Raw genomic sequence first — 19,856 nt, 5'->3', positions numbered from 1 at the left:
GGGCAAGAACAGAGTCCCCAAGAAACTTCATCTTTAAAGGCTGAGTGAGAAGCACCTCTACCATCCAATCTCAAATGGAAAGGTTAAGTAGATAATGGCTGTGAAAATAGTTTGTAAATTGCTAACCACCATGTGGTTTCGCCCATGATCGTGTGTTATTTTTATTAGTTCTAAGATAACCATCGCCTGTTTTGCAACGCAGAATTTAAAAGGGCACACTGCTCGGGGCAGTGTATTAACCGAGCAAAGAGTCACTGGTTACCGACCATGCTGGGTGCTCGAGACAGTTTCCCACTCTGAGCATTTCTTGCTTAACTGACGTCATGACTTTCCTCCAAATGCTGGGGAAAATGTGAAGTTCCTGGGAGAAGGCGGCCATGGATGTCACTGGGAGGTCCTGGATGTCATTTCTTATAAATACAGAAGAGGAGTGATATTTGATAGGGAGACTGCGGGGAGAGTGGTGAACACTCTGTGTTCTTCTTCAAGGTTAGAAAGGGGCATAGGTTACCCACTTCCTCTCATTTAAGTTGATATCTTTGTGTGTCAGCCTCCCATTAGCTATTCTGTCGACACCCCGGGCAGCCCCAGCTGCCGGGGGAACCCTACCCCCCAAGCAGAGCTAATGAGACAAGTGCTCCTCATATAACCTGGCCTGATTAGAGCCTCAGATCTTTGCACCTCAACAGCTGTGTGTTGTCACCGATGGAAATTTTTAACTCGTCTGCCAATTCCCTGGTCGCCCAAATAAGTGGCTGAAAGAGTGGCTGCGGTTTCCCCGTTTATTAGAACGGAATTTAGGTTCTGAGAAACCCTAATGCTGAGAATTAGCTCCGAGGAAACTCTGCTGTAGTTCTTGGTCTCTGGCTGATAGGAACAAGGAGAATTTATTCAGGTGGGTTTTTTTTTTTTTTTTTAATCCTGTAGACGGTTCAGCACACAAATTACTTCAGAGCTATTTTTAAAAACGTAATAGGACCAATACTTAGGAGAGCCCGATGCAGTGTGAGGGGGATCAGAAAGCATCTATTATGGGCTTGACACTCGCTTTCCTGCAAAGTCTCGAACAAAAAATCTCTTCTTGATCTTCCTGGTAGCTTAGCCAACGGTGCTGGAATCTTCTGGGTGCTGGCAAGACCAGCCATGGGTGAGGATGTCATGTTAGCCAGCAAAGGCATGTCGGAATTAGCCTTTTAATATGGCAGAGTCAGGGGCACTGTGCTGTATTCTGACTGTGAGTTACATTGACAGGTCACCCCAGGGCTACCTGCATTCAAAACTCGGGCCACTGAACATGCTTTTCGAGGTCTGCCAGGAAAGAAGTTTTGCATCCTCGGTCACGTGTTCAAGTGTCTCACACCTATTTCAGATGGGAAAAGACACAGCTATTTTTCAAAAGCTCTCTAGAACTTTCCTTCTGGTCTGACATCCTGGAGCATAAACCCCCCTTTTGTCACCACTCCCCTCTGATTCTCTCACACATGGTTCTTAGCGGTTGTAGTGAATTCCACCCCTGGGCCTTTTTTTTTTTTTTGTCAGACTGACATGATCAATAGACCAACCAGAAAATACTGTGTTCCCAGCTGGGAACCTCAGTGGGACAGGAGGAGGCCATGGAGCAAAGTTATAAGATAACAGCTCCTGGCCTCATTGGAACTTACCATCTAGTGAACAAATTCTCTAATTTTCCCCCGTTGGGAAAGGTTTTCATGTTTCTCTCCCAAGCTTTTGTTCATGTTGGCCGTGTCCTTCCCAAATCTTTCCAAGTTCTCCCAGTTCTTTCTTTGTTTCCAAGGCCCAGCTTGAATCTTATACAGGAAAACAATAATCTTATTTTAGAAGATTTTTTAAATGCAAAAATATATAACATCTTGCTTATATTATCATAAAATTCAAATGGGAAATCAGGGGAGTTAGAGGCAGAGTTGGATTCTGGCTCTGCCACCGCCTGACTGTTAGACTTCTGGCAAAGTCCCTAACTTTTCTCGGCCTCAGTTAAGACACTTTGAAAATGTGGATAGCAAGAATTGATTTCGGGCTGGGGGGCAGTATTAGAGGCTAGCTATAGAACCTTGTACTGATTTCTTAAAGTGAAAAATTAAAAGGATCTGAATCCTAATGGCTTTTGATGGATTCAAACAGGCCCCTGGTTCTTAAAAATAGAAGCAGTGCTCAGAGCATCTCCTCTGTGAGACCTTTCCTCCACAGAGCTGGGCCTGCCAGGCCAGCTCCCGCGGCCTGTGGTCACGCTCTCCAACCTCACGGATCGTCCACGAAGCTGCCTCTTCGGGGGTGGTGAGGTCCTTGGGGAAATGTGGAGCATCATTTCACCAACGCATCCCCTGCAGACTGGTACTTGCCTCCCAGTTTACTAACCACTTTCACACGTATTCTCGTATCATCTCATTCAGTCCTTTCAACAATCCCAAGAGCTAGTTGTTTGGGCCCATTTTACAGATGAGAAGATGTGCCCAGAAAAACCAAGTAATTTTTCTACCATCAAAATGCATGTGAACAAAGTAACTCGAATGTGAATCTGGGTCTTCTGACAGTATATTTCGTATTTCTGCGGCCCTTGTGTATATTGGCCGGGAGTTCCCTCGTGCCCCCCACTTTTCTTTAAATTGAAGTATAGTTGATTTATAATGTTGTGTTAATTTACCTCATGCTACTGTAGTAATCTTCCCAAGATGCCGGCAACTGCTGATACGTTTTCAGTCACTGTTAGGTGAGTTTGAAGCTTCTAGAATTTTATAAACTGGGAATCATAAAAGATTGTAGTTTTAAAAGAAAAATAATTGAGATACAATTTGCATACCATAAAATTCAGTTTTTTCTCTTTTTTAAACTTTTTTTGGGGGGTGGAATTAGGTTTGTTTGTTTATTTATTTATTTATTTTTATTAGTATTATTTTTAATGGAGGTGCTGGGGATTGAACCCAGGACCTTGTGCATGCTAAGTGCAAGCTCTACCACTGAGCTATACCCTCCCCACCACCACTGGTTTTAAAGTGCAGTATTGGGGGGAGGGTAGAGTGCGTGCTTAGCATGCACAAGGTCCTGGGTTCAATCCCTTGCACCTCCCTTAAAAATAAATAAATAAATAAACCTAATTACCCTCCCCCAAGGAAAAATAAATAAATAAAAATGATTTAAAAATCAATACTATTAAAAATAATCATAATAAAGTGCAATATTAGTCAGGGTTCTCCAGAGAAACACAATATATAGAGAGAGAGAGAGCAAGAGAGATTTGTTTTAAGGAATTGGTTCAGGCAATTGGGGTCTGGCAGTTTGAAATTCTTAGGGCAGGCCAGTAGGCTGGAGACAGGCAGAAGTTGATGTGACAGTCTTAAGACTGAATTTCTCTTCCTGAAAACCTGGTTTTGCCCTTATGGTCTTTCCGCTGATTGCTTGCGGCCCATCCACATTGTCGAGGGTATGCCGTGTGGTGGACAGCATAATGTTTCAGTTGTACATACACGTACATAGATTCATTTTCATATTCTTTTTCATTATGGGTCACTACAAGATATTGAATATAGTTCCCTGTGCGATACAGTAGAAACTTGTTGTTTATCTATCTTATACATAGTAGTCAGTATCTGCAAATCTTGAACTCCAAATTTATCCCTTCCCACCCCCTCTTCCTCCCTGGTAGCCATAAGTTTGTTTTCTATGTCTGTGAGTCTGTTTCTGTTTTGTACATAAGTTCATTTGTGCCTTTTTTTTAGATTTCACATATAAATGATACCATATGGTATTTTTCTTTCTCTTTCTGGCTTACTTCACTTTGAATGATGATCTCCAGGTCAATCCATGTTGTAGCAAATGATATTCATTATTTTATTCTTTTTTATGGCTGAGTAGTATTCCACTGTATAAATACACCACAATTTCTTTATCTAGACATCTGTTGTGGACATGTAGGTTGTTTCTATATCTTGGCTGTTGTAAATAGGACACACTGAGATTTGAAGAGGTTTTCTGATTCTAAGCCCTCCCAGGCAGCCCAGCCACCTGTGTTAGACATCGCCTTCTCTGTATTCTTTAAAGAGCCTGACACAGCATCCTATGCACAGGACCAGACTTTGTCAGGATGAGGAACCACTTTGTGAAGGTCCTGAAGGCAGGAAGCTTGTTGTGGCTTATGCTTTAGAACTCTGTACATCCTGGATTTTCTAGGACAACCCAGTTTTAGATGCATATGTCCTTGTCAAGTCATGAGTTCTGGATTTTGGCTTATAAAATGCGATCACTTTGGTTATAGGTGAGCCTGTGCTATGTGAGGTCATTTCAGTAACTAATTTTTCTTGGATGGCGTCAAAGATGACTCTAAGTGCTACCACACTATATGCTAAATGAGTCATATGATTGAGATGATACAGTGCAGTTACCAGGTGGTTCTGCTAATAATTAGAAACACATTTCTATATTTCATAGAACCAAGGAAAGGAAAACATCACCAGGAAAATGTTACATGTGGGGACAATTATTCAATAGGTCCTTGGCTGGGATTTGTGGATATGAACATAATTCAGAGGCAAAAATGAAATACGGGACTAATACAGGGAGATGTCTCTTATGGATGCTGAATTACAGAACACAGGAATTAACATTCAGCCAAGTTTTGATTATTCAAGGAATGATGACCCAATTTGTAGTTTACTAAGCCTTTTCCTCCCATTTCTCATTGCCATAGTCCAGTGCTTCTCAAATTCAAATAACGTATTTAGAAAAAAAATCTTTAAAAGATCACAGCATCTCTGAAATTATTTATATGATAGTTGTATTCAGATTTGCACAGAGCTAAAATTTGAGATCGATGTTAAAGTAAGACTTAAGATTAAATTCAGAGATGCTGTTTTAAGTAAACATAATTCATAAAGTAAAAACAACCAAAATCATGAACTCAATAAATGGAAGAGTCACGGCATTAATTTCAAGTGATGGGTGATGCTGTTTAGCTGAAATCTTTCCTTGTGACCGGAAGCCAGATGAGAACCAAATATTAGAGGCTGGTGTCAGAGACTTGCAGCTCCCCACTTCTCCCGCAGGGCATCATACTCCTCCTCCGGGATTTCGAAATCGTAGCGTGAGGAATACTGCTTCTATCCAAGCACAACTGAGTTCCTTTTTCCATTCCTGTATTCCCCGATCTGCAGGGGCAAAGAAAAATGTGAAACCAAAATGGATGAGATGTCCTTCTCATTGGTAAAAGTTGTCACTAAAGGGAACAGAGGGTGCTTTGTGGATTTCAGTTAAATAAACTTTTGACCTCTTTTCATTGCTGTCTCATCACCCCAGCTATTAGGGGATTATCTATAATATCGCATCTCCAGAAGTGCCTGCCAACTGCACAGAGTTGGCTCTCACATAGCAGGCAGACACAGGTCTTTTTCCAAAAACTCCCACATTGATTTTCGAATGACGGGAACACATCTATTCGGACTGTTATGTTGTAAGTAGACCCACTTGAAGGAGCAGCCAGCTCATGTATTGTGATGTAAATGGTGCTGTTCCACACCCAGCACTTGTATCTTCTAAGTGTTTCCCAAACACTGACTAATTAATAATTCCTCTTTCAGTGCCGCCAGGGAGGCGAGGTGAGGAAAGCGTGATGGTGGTTCTCCAGATAAACACATGTTAATTTTTATCCGAGGCTAAGAAGAAAAACAAAAATGTATAGAGCTGAACGCTTACTGCGTCTGCCACTTTCGTGTTCGTTGTTTTGTTTATACCTCACAACGACCTTGGTAGGAAAAGAATCTTGGCGCAAAGGTCCCCTTATCCTCGTGTCAACAGAGGGAGAAGTTGTACCTCCTAAAAATAATTTTCCGATAGTGATAGCAAAGGGTGGAGGTGGGGTTTGAACTCAGGTCTGCTAATTTCCAGTGCGCCCACCCTTTCTGCTGCTCACGGTGCCTAGAATGGATGTGCAGCATTTTCACGTATGAGCCGTTACCGTAATTGTTGTTCACAACAAGTGTTATTCATATTTGATGACTATTGTATTTCAGATGTAAGTAGCCACAGTCTTTGAGGCGCTTTGAGGCTCTGGGCAGCTATTCGGCTCTTGCTCAGTTCAGAAATGGTAAATATTTGGATTTGGTATTCGAGATCATTCTGGTCTCATTCCTGTCTTAAAAGCAATTTTTCGTGGGTTCAAACTCTTGGACTTGCAAAAATCTGGAATTGAAAACAATGCTTGCTTTGTCCTCAAAAGTCAGATTCATGACACACCAGATGTTCTGGTCTCTGATAAAAAAAAATCCTTTCGAACTTTAAATGGAAGAAAACATAAGACTGGCGATTGGGACACAAATCCTTTACTCTTTTTTATTATCGCTTAAAAAGAACAGGGACTGTGGCTTCTCTTGGGTGTACCCCTCCCAAGGATGCGGAGTGCCGGGGAGCTATTTCCCGGGCATGGGGCCTGGGGTTCTACCCTGATTTTTACTGTTGGCTCCAAGGGTTTCCATGCCAAATAGTGATCCCATTGCTATTCACTCTTTTGTCCCCAAAACAGACTCGGAGTGAGCCCTGTGCTCCGACTACTGCTCTTCTTAGCTCCTGTCTGAAAAGCAGCTGGGACCAAGCGAGAGGACGGCACTAACCGGTGCCAGGGCAGGACCAGGCATGGTTTCGCTCTTTCAAAGGTGATGAACCGGAGAGCGCCGAGTTTCCGTACGAGTTCCATCCTGGGACTGGCAGGTGGGGGAGCCGGCATGCCAACCTGGGACTGCGGGACTCGGAAGCCCACGCCCAGGCTGGAGGCTGGTGTGTTGGAATTCCCTGAGCCTCTGTCACCTGTAGATATTTTACGTATTCATTCAGTTGTTAATTCCTCATCGAGCACCTGCTCAGTGCCAAGTGCTCTTCTAGGTGCCGGGAATAGAGTCGCAAACAGAGCAAAAGAAAAACTGAACACTCATGGAGCTTACATTCTTTAATGTACTTACATGTTTTCCTTTAATCATAGTAACAACAATACATATCTTTAGACATACAGATCCTCAGGTTTGTATGTCCTTAGTCATGTGATCTTGAATAAATCACTGCTTTGAGACTTGTCCTCTCAAATGCAAAACAAGGGTAATAACAAATTTATCTATATATGTGTGTGTGTAATATACACATGATATACATGTGTATATATGTATATGCATATACATATAGACATACAGACTATATTCTTGTTTTGCGTTTGAGAAGAATAAGGCTTAATGTAGTGATTTATTCAAGATTATATAGTTAAGGACGGTAGAATTTAAATTTGAATCAAGATCTCCGAATTCCAGCCATTTATATTCTATCAATACTGTCTTCTAGCCATTTAATTTATGGAAAAGAATTTTATTGTTTTAAGTGAGATCAGCTTTAGCAGAATAACCAAAAACACTGATGGTGTGACAGTTTATGTGCCATTTCATCGTATTTCCAAGAGTCAGGCCATGGGTCGCTTCTTGTGTTTTATTCACTGTAACAAATTTAAGCTGGACAATCACTTTAGGAGTGGTTTGGGGGAATTACCTGTATCTTATTATTTGTATTTGGCAGAGTCCAATGGAGAAAGTGAAGAATGAGCTAGGTCACAGAGCTGGTTGTCAAGGGTAATCTGCAAGGTCAAAGGTAGACTGGTGTTGGAATGAAGGAGCTCAGAGCACCGTGCAGCAAGCTCTTCTTCGTGAATTACCACGATGCAAGGCAGACACTATGAAGACACCAGATTAAAATGCTATCATAAAACCTTTTCCATCAGTTCCTACTCAGAATCACTCAAAAGAAAACGGGAAATGAGAAAGAAAGGCATGAATTTCATCTTTGACGAAACTGGGAAAATTGCTTACCCTGAAGCACAGCTAATGAGGGAGGGACGGCAGTAGCAGTGAAAATCAAGCACAATCGGGTAGAGACTGAGAAAGGAGGATGCTAACGTGAGACAAAGCTGATGGGATAAAGTGTGGCTGGCCTAAGGGTCAAAGCCAACAGTCTCTTGTTGAAACAACGGGAACAAACATATAATCTAATTGTAGGCATATCTCTGGACCCCGTTTGGCAGAGACACGAAGCAGAGTAGGCAAGACTGATAAGGCAATTATCCGAACAAGCCAGATGTGTAAGCAGCAGCCAGTTGGTGAGGAAGAGCATTGTGCACTGTGAGCAATTGCACAAATGCTGGTGTATTTTGCCCAGGAGGAAGCAAAAGCTCAAAGAAGCTCCCCCACCCCCTGCCGCTACTCTCATGTGTACTCATGTACACACACACACACACACACACACGGAGTCCCACATATCTCTGAAATAAGAATTCCTTCTGGCCTGGCGCATGGTCCGAGACCCTCTGCTCAAACTTCCGGCCAATAGCAGATCCAGGAAAAACTCATCTCAAAGATGAATATTCTCAAAAAGAGGTGTCTAAACATGATTTTTTTGTTTTATTGAATGAAAGCTTCCTGTATGAGCTATTTTCTGTGAATCATTTCCTCCCAGAGGCATGCGTCGTGCTCTCTTCCTGTGATTTAAAAACAGGCGTCATGTCTGGTTCCAGCCTGATTCTTCACCCAGTGTCCATCAGATCAACCATGACATCGTCCAGTTTTGCAGTTTCAAATCTAAGGAGATGTTCCACCTGCCCCAAGAACCCCATACCGCTGAAGTCCAACATGGAAAGTAGGAAAGTAGGATCATTGAGTTTTTATGGAGGGATTGGACTAGAGGGAAACATAAATAAATACATACAGAAAAATGACCTAAAGCCATGCATATGCTCTCCTCCAAGTCAGACCTCAGAACACCCTCCAAGTAAGCAAAACCCATAGTAAGATTGCCTCAACCCAAACGTGAGAATAAATCCCAAACTAAATTTTGTCCGCTTCAAAAAAAAAAGGGCAACACCCAAATGATTTTTTTTTACAGTACAAAAATTTTATTTTTTGTTAGGATAATTTAAAGTTTAAAACTGAAGTAGACATATTCATTTTACAAACAAGATATTCTTTCATAAGTAAGACCGTTAAAAACAGTAAACAAAAAAGCTGTCTTTACAAAAAGCTCTGTGCATAGCAACTTTAGACTGTATATAACTGACAAAGCAAAAACGATACAATGAAACTATACAGTTTGAGAATGAGAACTTACTGTACAAAAGGTGGAGAGGGTAATGTTTTTTAAACCATGCATCTTGAAATGTGCAAAGAAAAAACTGGGGGAAAGTACAATGCTGTAACAAAAAATGTCCCTTTCAATGAAAAAAATCTTAACACAGCTCCTCTTACAGAGATAGGAGAGACTTTGTAGTTACCTATAGAAATACTCACAGTCCAAATGGCACAAAAAAAAAAAAAAAAAAAAACCCAAAACCCTGGGACCAGTATGATTTAACAGCAATGACTAAAGAGGATGGAGTAGCTTTGTTTTTCATTTATTAGTATACTAAAAATACTCCTTACACACATTTGTACACGCAAATAGATCTGTCGCTGCCAGGGCTCTAGCTGAACGGGCAAGGGTGTGTGGTATTTAGTGACACACATTTTTCGGTGTAAAGCTACCAAGAAATTCTACAATCATGTGGAAGTCAGTACCGCGCTCATCTTCATGCAAGAGCAAAATTCACAGATTCTAAAAGCGATGCTACTTAAAAAAAAAAAAAAAATTCCTTATGTTGGATTGGCTCAAATCCAGGTTTAAACATGCTTACTTTTGTTCTGCCTTCGCTTTCGGATGGTGATGTTTGTCATCCACACACTCTTCCTCTCCCATCAGATTTTCTACTGGGGAACATGCTCTTGTATGTTTCCCTGTATTTCGGTGCTTTAGGGCCTGACTATGGGGGACTGTTAGCAGTAATCAGAAGCATGCCAGGTTTCCAAACCCTTGGATTATCATGTGCGTAGAAAAAAAATATTTGGGGTAGTTCTGGAATAGAATCAAGGCAGATAAGATCATTGGGGGTTGACTACGTGTGGGCAAACGGAAGGCAGGCAGAATTCATGAAGTCGTCTAAAACTGGTTCAGATGCACTAATGATTTTTTTCCAGGAGAGTTGCATCAGTTTCTAATGAGAACCCCAACCGAGAACCCCGAACTGAAGTCTGTGTATGGTCTATGCTGTGGTGCCAGTGAGGCAACGAGGAGAACCCTAGCCTGGAAAAAAGTGACAACCTTGTTGGCAATCCAGGTAAGTCTGGGACAGCGCCAGGGTCGCACAGGCTCTCAAGACAGCCCCTGTGAGCAGTTCCTGCCAAGGTTCTCCCCTGAAGAGCCAGTCCCAGGGCTCACAAGGGCCCATCGCAGGCATGGGGACCTGCACTGCCTGGAAACGGGTGCCCCTGCCCTCTGACCCCCCAGGCATCAAGGTTTCCATTTCTTCAAACATCAAAAGAGTGATTTGGGGCTTTTAACACGCCTCTTCCACACCTTGTCACATCCTTGCCTGGAAACAATGTCAAGTTGGATACAGATTTTTTGTCACAGGAGTTGAATGCCGAGGGAAACTCTGCAGAGAGAAGAAAGGATGTGGACATTCTATGATTGCCACTGAAGAGTCCAAGAAACAGAGTCACCTTCTCCAGATCGTGTTTCTGAAGTTCTGTGGGGCTCAATCCTCTGTGCTGTGTCAGGTAACCAAAGACGAGGGAGCATGTGGCTCTGACAAGGAAGAAGTCCAAAGGGGCCCTTCGGTTGGGAAAGTCCTGTGGCTTTGGCTCTCTTTAAGGTGAGACCCTTGTTTCCCTGGGATGGAAAGCCAGGGACACACTAAACCATGGGAATTCTCTGCACTGCTCAGGGGAGAATGTTGAAAGCTAATATAAATTAAAAAATATATATATATATTCACAAAAAGTGAATATCTAAAGGGACACGTAGACTATCTAGAAAGCAGACGGAGCTGGAGATGGACTGCTGGAATTCGGTATCCATGTACGTGCCTGGACTTGGATCTTTGTTTCTGCATCACGTTGTCCTATGTAAGGTACATGTTCTTGCCTGTGGGTCAATAAAATGATGGAAAAAAAGGGGGCTGTGGGATGGGGGTAAGAGTCTAGTAACTGCAGTAATAATCACACACCTTTAAACTTGTTACTACATGTTTGCATGACTTTCATTTTACATCAGGAAGAGAAACGCCTCTCTCCTCTGAAAAGGTCTTAATTTCTACCTCTACTTACAATAAGTTACACGTTTATTTATTTAAATAATTGTAAAACATTTTAAAATTTTTCCCTTTTTTTTTGTTTTTTGTGGTTTTTTTGTGTTTTTTAAAGAGATTAAACTATAAGCAAACACACATACAACAACATTTCATCATTCAATTCAGGTTTCGTTTTAAGAAAGTCTTCCATGCTGGTACCCTGTTTGGTCAATTTTTTTTTTTCTGCATAAACTAAATTGGTATCTGAAAGGCTTCATAGAAAATAGAAACTTTCAACTTTTTTTTTCCTACAAAGAAAAACAAATAGTATCCAAAATATTAAGCATGAATTGTTTGCCAATTTTTTTTTCTTAAATATTTTACAAACATAGGAAGGTGGTTCTCATAGTGTTCATAACAAAGAATTGCATTTCTGCTCTTAGCACTGACTACGTCAATGACATTGTTTGTCCTTGCTCCCGAGAGGGTCAGTTTGTGTAGCCACTGGAGCTACATGAGAAATGTGAGACCAGGTAAGAGGCAGCTGCTTGCAAACCCAAATCTGTCCATCATGTTCATTTGGGGACACGACTCTCCCCAAAGAGCTCCTTGTGCTGCCTCCATTATTGGTCCATCAGAATAAGTAGTTTTGTGCTATCTTTAAGAGAGCTGTTCTTTCTCTTCTTTACATCGGGGGCACCACAAGTCCGGTCATGGCTGCAAGGAAAGAATGGTACAGGAATGAGACCCAGAGACTGTCTATATTAAAGTCGAGAAGGCAGAGAGAGGGGCAGGGGATGGGCTTGACAGGCTGGTACAACCCAGGGCCACGGCGCCCCCCGCCAGCGTGAGAACCCATCTTCTCAGGTCTGGTCTAGCAGACAGCCAGTTAGAGGCGCCCAAGCCTTACCGAATCACCGAGACATCAACGAAGCCTGCTGACGTTTTGCTTGGGAGGCCAAGAATTAGGTTTGGTTTTGTTTTATCTTCACGGGTGGCATACACGACACAGTAAACATGGAAACTAAATTGTCATATACGTGTGATATGTTTTTCATTATGAGACTAAAATAATTTCTAGATTATAAGGTTTCACATCACTGAGTCGGAAGAGGAAAATAAATTCCAGGTGCCAAGCCCATGGAGTTACTTACTAGGGCATCATTCATAACAGATCGGACTTTCTATCCACCCTCAGTTTCCATCCATTCTAGCTGAAATTGGATGAGGCTTGTTTTTTTTGTTTTGCTTTGTTTTTGTTTGTTTGTTTGTTTTTGCTTCACTGGCTCATCTTCCTTTGGGGCTCGCTGCTGATGTGTGATGTTCGTTCACTAATGAATCCTGACCCACTGGAACAGAAGACAGTTCCGTTCCTAATTCGGGAGTCACCCCAATCTCCACTCTTCACCCCCGGTCCAAGTGCAGTGGATGGATGGATTCCCGACCTGTCTAGTCAAGAGGATACAGAAGATGCCTGTCTGGGGGGCATCAGGCCCGCGACTTCCCCTTGACACGGGAAATAAAGCAGCAATGGCCCAATGTGGGGACATCACACAGCAAAATGCACCTCTCTGTTCTTGGCTTTCAGGTGACGAATCCATCGGATTTTCACATTCTTGGAGACCAGCTGAATCATCTTGTGTCAAAACTTCACACCATGTCTAGAATTTGATCCTTTTTTTTTTTTTTAAATTAAGCCTCATCTAGGGCTTATCAAATATCATAGAAGCATTTTTGTGAGTAGCACTCACTAAGTTTGTAAGCAAATGGCCAAAATTCTTCCTGCTTCTTCCAACACCCTCTTCCTCCCTCTCTCCCTCTCCTCCCTCCCCCACCCCACCCCTCCTCCCTCACGCCAGCTTCTCCTCTCTGGCAAAATTGTCAACCGTCTATTTCCCTGCCCGCACTTGCCTTTATTGAATGTTTGTGAGATCTGGATTAAGGTCTTACACAGCTAGCAAAGCCTTAATTATTTTTGCCTGTATTACTATATATTGAATCGATGTAACTTTTCAATAAAGGCAGTTCAATTCTGGACACTCCCTGATGATTTGGAGATAGAGCAACTCTGGTAATTATCCCAGAGTGTGGGAGGTTTTTTATTTTATTCTATCTTTTTTTTCCTTCTTCCTGGAGGGAGCTGGAAAATGAATCTGGCACATAGTGCATAATATTATCTCGACAATCTATACTCATCAACAGTAAATGCCTGATAAATGAGGTAGGAGGCGGGAAGGAAGGTGGACCCCGCACGGATCGCTTTCTGGCAGTAGGATTCCGGCTCAGGGTTTCAACTTGAACTTGTCTATTACATTTTAAACTCATCAGCCCTTTCCTTTTCCTGGGTCCTCAGAGAGTTGTCAGAGGAGCTTATTAAAAGGGCAGAGCCTCTCAAGGAACACGACCGCTGCGGGCCTGAAGATTTAAGAGATTTCCCTTCTCCCTGGTCTCACACGGGGCCCTGGGTGGGCTGGGCTCTGCTCTGTGGTGACCCAGACTTTTTGCTGGGAGAGACCACAGGCACCAGACAGAAGGCAGAAGTTAGCTGGAGAAAAGGGGAAGCATTTCTACTGGGGCACTTTGTCCAATTTCTTTTCAACCTTTGGCATTTCGTGGGACTGTAATCCTCCCTGCTGGGTCCAGGTGGGAGGTAGGTATGGGTGAGGGGTGAAGAGAGGACCTGCACTGTTCCTGTCCCCGGAGAGACAGCAGGCTGTCAGGGCACAGGCACTGGGGTCAGAATGTCTGAGTTCTAGTCATCAGTCCCTGGCTGGGTGGCCTTGGGCAAGCTCCTTATCTAAAAGCGGTGTTAACGGTATGACCTTCCCCTTCGGGTCCCATGTGAGGCTAGAACAAGATGGTTGGGGTAATGCACTCAGTTCAGCCTCTTGCACGGGGTGTCCAGTAACGGCGAGCAAGCCTCGGAGGGTGTTGGTTGCGCCGCCCCCCTGCAGAGTGTTCAGACCCTCTCACCTGCCAGCACCGGGAGGGAAGGGCCCCTCCCCGCCCCAGCCTGTGATCGCCCTACGGCTCAGACCATTCTCACTCTCCCGCTGTCCCCAGAGAGATGGAGCTTCCTGCCTGTCAGTCCCCACGACCCCAGGATCCCTTCATTCTGTGACTGCAGGGCGTGCGTTCAGGGGCAGCTGGGCTCTCTCGCTGTCGGGGGGACCTGGTAACGTGGGCCCTGAGCTTCTGGCCACCTGGTCCGGCAGGAGGAAGAGCAGGAGTGAAGGCTCCGCAGGGCATCCGCTGTCAGGTCCAGCCTCTCTCTGCCGGGCTGTGCGGAACGCCTCCACCTTTCCTAGTTCTTTGTACAAGCGACCTGACAACACGCTTTGCAGAGAGCGAGCAGCTTTCCAGTGTAACAGATAAGGAAGCCAAGGCTGTCAGGTGACAACGACCCACACGGACGTTCCCAGCCTGCCAGGAGCTGAGCTTGAAATCCCGCCACGTCTGCCGCAGTCCAGCCAGCGTTCTTCCCATGACTGGTGCTCCCGGAGGTCCTCCACAGACCCCCTTGACTTGTCCACACTCTACGTGATACGTTCACAGTTCTTTGTAAGTGTTTTAGTCTCTAGCTCCTCATTTAAGTGCTTCTCCTCCACCTTCTCCCCCCACCCTCTTCTTTTTAAGGGTCAAACCACCAAGGAAATTTGGAGGGAGCTGTAGGATCCCAAAGAGGCGCGGGTGACTCTGTAGACGTGAATGAGAGCCCAGGTCTAAATCGTCACGCCTACAGACACAGCCAAGAATGTGCACTCAGGCTCTGTCACCTGTGGGGACAGCAGCCCGCGTGGCTGAGGACCCTGGGGCAGGGCGAGGGGCTTCTGGCTGTTTCAGCTGCTGCTGCCCCGTCAAGGAGACCTCACTGTGACCACACAGACCCTTCCAGCTCTTTGGGACAACTCCACCCTGACCGGTGACACCACAGGAGCCTGGGGATTCCGGGCCAGGGCAGCCAGTGGAAACACCATGTTCTGGCCTCCCTGAGGCTGAGAGCCGGGCAGGCCCCACGTTGGGGTGGGTGGGTGGGGTCCTCCCTGGATGGAACAGACCCAGGAGATCCGAGACAACCAGCTCAACTTCCCCAACTCGGCGCACACAGAAGGGAGGCGGCAGGGGCGGGGTGCCCAGGGCCCATCAGGCTCCACTTTTTTCCCTCCAAGTGAAGCTGAAAATATTGGCAAGAGTTGCCTGGAGTGAGGGGAGGGCCGCACCCCTCCTGTCTCCCTCCTGCACCTGCCCTCGCCCTCCGTCTTTCCCGGGCCTCCCACCCTGCGCTTCCCCAGTGAGAGCTGTGCCCCCGCCAGGTTTAAGGGACAGGACGAAAACCATGGAACCTGGAAAGGGGAGACGTCATCACTGTCACTGAAGGGGTCATGGAGCAGGGGGAAGAAGCAGCAGAAATTTAGCAACTGTGTTCCTTCCCCAGGCGGGAGGTGAAGCCAGTGTGGGAGAAGTTCTGAGCAGAGCCCCTAACGACAGGCTAGAAACCGCTGGTCTTGGATGAGCACTGGGGCAGGTAGAGACACTCAGCTACAGGCTGAGCCTTTTTCTCTCTGGACTAGATATCTGGATGAAAATCAAAATATATATGTATTTTTTTTCCTTCAAACATACAGATGTTTCCAGCTACTCCCAGGCTGCGGGGCATGTAGACCCAGCTGCACTGTCTCGTTAGAAGCAGAAGAATTCTCAGGGACTCTTCTGAGGGCGGGGTTTCCTGCTCTCATTTCACAGTTTGTGTGTCACATCACTTGACTTTGGGGAGGTACGATCGCTCTAATGGTAGGATGTGTCAGGAACTTGACCTGCGCCTCCCAGAGCCGTGCTGAGCCACAGCTGGCGAATACACCCTCACGGGTGTCCCCAAAGGACCGGGGAACCCGTGTGTGATCAGAAAGCCGCTGGGCTGTGGGGAGGGCGACAGCTCAGTGGTAGAGCGTGTGCTTAGCAGGCACGAGTTCCTGGGTTCAATCCCCAGCACCTCCACTAAAAAAAATAATACTAATAAAGTAAAATAAATAAAGCCACTGGGCAGACACCGTCCCAGGGACAGCCCAGCCCATCCAAGGCTCTGCTGACCTCAGAGGCTTTGATCCTCGAGGAGGTAACCAAACTTCTGCCCTTTTTGGTTTTATCCAACACCGCCTGTCGGGAATGTTTCCACGTCAAGATGCGAGGAGCAGCCGAAAAGCAACGTGGGCCACAAGCATCCCTAGCGTTCAGCAGTTTGCAATTTGCTCCTTTGCCATCAGCTGCCTCCCGCTCACAGTGAGATGATTAGAGTCCATGTACTCATCACATTTGTGTTACATCACGTCATCCTCTATTTTAGGACGTTGCCCCAAAGTGGGTTTGACAGGCGATGTTAATGTTTGGTCTTAGCCACAGTATGTCTTTTTTCCTTTCTTCTCCACCCCACCCCTGATCAGGCACCTGCTATCAATTTGACCAGCGTGGAGCCAGAATTCTCAGAATGTGCTGGTTGCGCCTGATGGGCCCCATCCACTGGTACCATGGGATGAGGGAGGGACCAGGGAGGGACCGGGGAGGGACTGGGGAGGGACTGGGGAGGCACTGGGGAGGGACTGCACAGGGCAAGCCCATGGGGCCAGCAGCGATCACAGGGTAGCATCTGCCTTGGTGGCTGGGCACCTTCCGGGAAATAGTGACATGGTCTAGTGATAAGCAAGGTGTGGGGCATGCAGACACTCCTGGAGAGGATACGGCTGTGCCATGGTTAACCTGTAGCCTTGCAGACTTGTCCGACTTCTCTGGTTTCCCCCATCTTGCTCTTGGGTGGAGGACTAGCCCAGCTGTGCAGGCCATTCTAGTCTCATGATGAAAACACCAGAGCGGCACCTTGCAGGTAAGCGGTTAGAGACAGAAGTTTGCTGCGCTCTTTGCTCTGACTCCGCTGGCCGAGGGGCGCAGTTTTCACACTGACCCCCAAAGCGCTGCCTTTACTTACCTCTGAATCCGTTGCCGTTGCCGCTGGAGCAGGCGGGTGAAGGGGAGCCTTGGGGCCTGATGACAGGGGCAAAGGCACTCTTCTGTTTGACGGCAGGAAAAACCGAAGAGGAAAACGGGAGGATGGAGGACGTGCTGGAAGACCCAACGGTCGGACTTGATGACATGACTGGAAAGCAAATGGAAATCCTTTTTAAGAAAGAGATGGGCCTAGGAGTTAATTCTCTCTGCGGTACAGTCTGTGCACGTCGATGGAGACATTTTGAATTTGTTCCAGGCACTGTTACAGATTCCAGGGATTAAAAAAAAAAAAAAAGTGACTGTGACAATGTCCCTGCCCTGTCCAAGGGGAAGAACAGACAAATGGAACAACGAACTGGGTCATCCTGTCGGAGGAGTGCACACAACCCCGGAGATGCTGCGGGCAGGGTGCCCTTCGGCCCGGGAGCGGCAGGACGGCACCACCAGGTGACGCTGTTCGTCTTACTCCGCAGGGAGAAGCTCGACAAGAGACGACCAAGACCGACATCCGAAAATTTATCGAATCTACTCAACAACGGAAACCTCTTCTTTAACCCTAAGAAGTGGTCCTGTCTGGGAGCCATGTGCCTCCCCGGCAATCCTCAGGGCGCCAGAGGTTGGAGCTGCAGGGCTGGCGTCTTTTCTGAGCGCGCCATCTCTCTGGGCCACTTCCTCATTAAATGTAAAAGTTTATTAACATTTAAGAGATTACCTCCCTCTCTCTCTACTTCCAGAGCTCCTGGGAAATAAAGCTGCAAGTCAGCCTCCTCTGAGGTAATATGTAGGGGAAAAAAAAAAAAAAAAAAAGACAGACCAACATTAACATTAAAATACTTTAAAGGAAGCCAAAAGCTAAGCGTTGTGATTTCCAAGAAAAATAAAGGCGATTTACACAAGGACTGGCCCCACCTCTTCATGTCAGATACTCCACCAAGTTACATCACACAAGATCATTTTCTTCTTCTGGGTTCAGCTTGCTCAAGAAAGGGGTAAACCAGAGTTCACAAGGGTGAAGCTGTCAGAGATAGCATTTTATAAGATCAAGTTTCAGGGACTCATTTTAGCATAATCTCCAGAATTCTGAACTGTCCGATCCACGTGTCTTGGTAAAAGAATTACTAGAAGCTAATGGCAAAGCCCCTGATAAAGGCTGGGAGTGCTACCTTCTGCCTCTTTCTTCAGTGGCCCAGATACTCCCCAAGGTAGAATTCGAAAGTGAGGACATGAGTGTGACTTATGGGTCAGAGGCCAAGTACAAGGTGAACTGAAGGTTCTGATGCACTGTTTCAGATTCCAGCTCCATTCCCTGCCCTTTCCCTGCAAAGATAGGCTTTGGGCTATGTTCTTATATTTGCATACATGTAGCAGTTAGGCAGCAGACCTCCAATGTGATGTCTTTTACAGCTGAACGACAAACCAAAGGCTTCAAAACGAGAGCTTTAGCTAAAAGCTGCTTATTCTGAAGTGGTCCTGATTTAAAGGGCAGTGCAGGAGGCATCCAAGTACATCTCTGTCTTCCCACAGGTAATAAAGATCCAAAGAAAAGATTTGGAGGATTAAATCCTGAAAGAATCTCGTGTAATACGTCAAGATGCAAATGAAGAAGAAATTTGGCAAATTCACCATCATATGGGAGAGGATACAAGGCCTTATTCAGAGTTCCAAGTCAATCGCCTAGCCTTGGTTTTAGCATCACTGAAGTGTGTGCGTGCGGGGTGGGTGAGAGGGACCTCTCTGCTTTCTATAAGACACAGTGTTAGAGGCCAAAGAAGAGCTGAGATTCTGAAGTCCCTGATTCTGACCACCATCCAGTCTATGTAATCCACGCCCACACCAAAATGGCACTGTGGTTCCGGGGTGTGCTATAGCAGAGCCCCCCTCCTGCCCGTGACAGAGGAGGGTTTTACAGTGTGAATTAAGCACAGGCACACACACACACACACACACACACACTCACACACACACACAAACTCAATTCCATTTATATTCAGCATATGACTCACTTTTACAAATCATTCTTTTCTAACAGCGGATCCCAACCTAAAGCACGCCCATTAGACCAAATGCAGCTGCCCCTTTAGTGGAAAAAAGAGTCACTTCAAGTTTCACCAAGTGACAAAAGAATTGCTACAGTGTTGAGTAAACACCGAGCTATGACATACCCAACTGAAATACTTTTAACAAAATTTTTGGAAAATGTCTAATTATGCCCAAATTTAAATTTTAATCCAGCTATAATAAAAATTCTAAAATTAATTTTAACCTGGGCATGTCAACAACCATAATTCGTATGTTTATCTATTTAAAAAAACAGCACTGTATAAGAGCCAGAAAGTTTTGTTAAAAGTTTTTTTTAAGGAGACATTTATCTTAACAGATACTAAAATTTATGATAAATCTGCATCAATGAAATCAGTGTTCTACCAGCATAGAAACAGGCAGACAAGTCCTTGGAGAAAATAGAGCCCAGAAACAGATCTGGGTATCCACGAGAATTAAAACTTAGTAAAAGGTGACGTTTCAAATTAGTGGGGGGAATAAACGCGTGGAACAAATACACTGGCCATTTGGAGACAAAATTTAGAGTGTTTCCTCATATTAGACAGGAAAGTAAATCTAAGTGGATTAAAGAGTTATTTGTAAAAACACAATTATAAAGGAGCTAGTAGAAAAATTAGGAAGTTATTTAATTTACCTCATCCTTTCAACCCCAAAGCTTAAA

The 19,856-nt window shown here is 45.0% G+C and overlaps 1 protein-coding gene across 1 annotated transcript in view; it reads right to left on the bottom strand.

Annotated features, from left to right (window-relative positions):
* Positions 1–9,182: 9,182 nt before the first annotated feature.
* EBF2 (EBF transcription factor 2) overlaps positions 9,183–19,856 on the bottom strand; it is a 184,115-nt gene continuing 173,441 nt past the window's right edge. The window contains exons 15-16 of the mRNA XM_010948633.3: positions 17,115–17,282; positions 9,183–11,854 (exon numbers count right to left, since the gene is read on the bottom strand). Coding sequence (XP_010946935.2) covers positions 11,823–11,854; positions 17,115–17,282 — 200 coding nt within the window. The 3' untranslated portion in view covers positions 9,183–11,822. The remainder of the gene's footprint in view (positions 11,855–17,114; positions 17,283–19,856) is intronic.

This window comes from Camelus bactrianus, chromosome 31, assembly GCF_048773025.1.
Source record: "Camelus bactrianus isolate YW-2024 breed Bactrian camel chromosome 31, ASM4877302v1, whole genome shotgun sequence".
In the NCBI taxonomy this organism is placed as follows: Eukaryota; Metazoa; Chordata; class Mammalia; order Artiodactyla; family Camelidae; genus Camelus; species Camelus bactrianus.
This window is presented reverse-complemented; position numbering and strand designations above follow the sequence as displayed.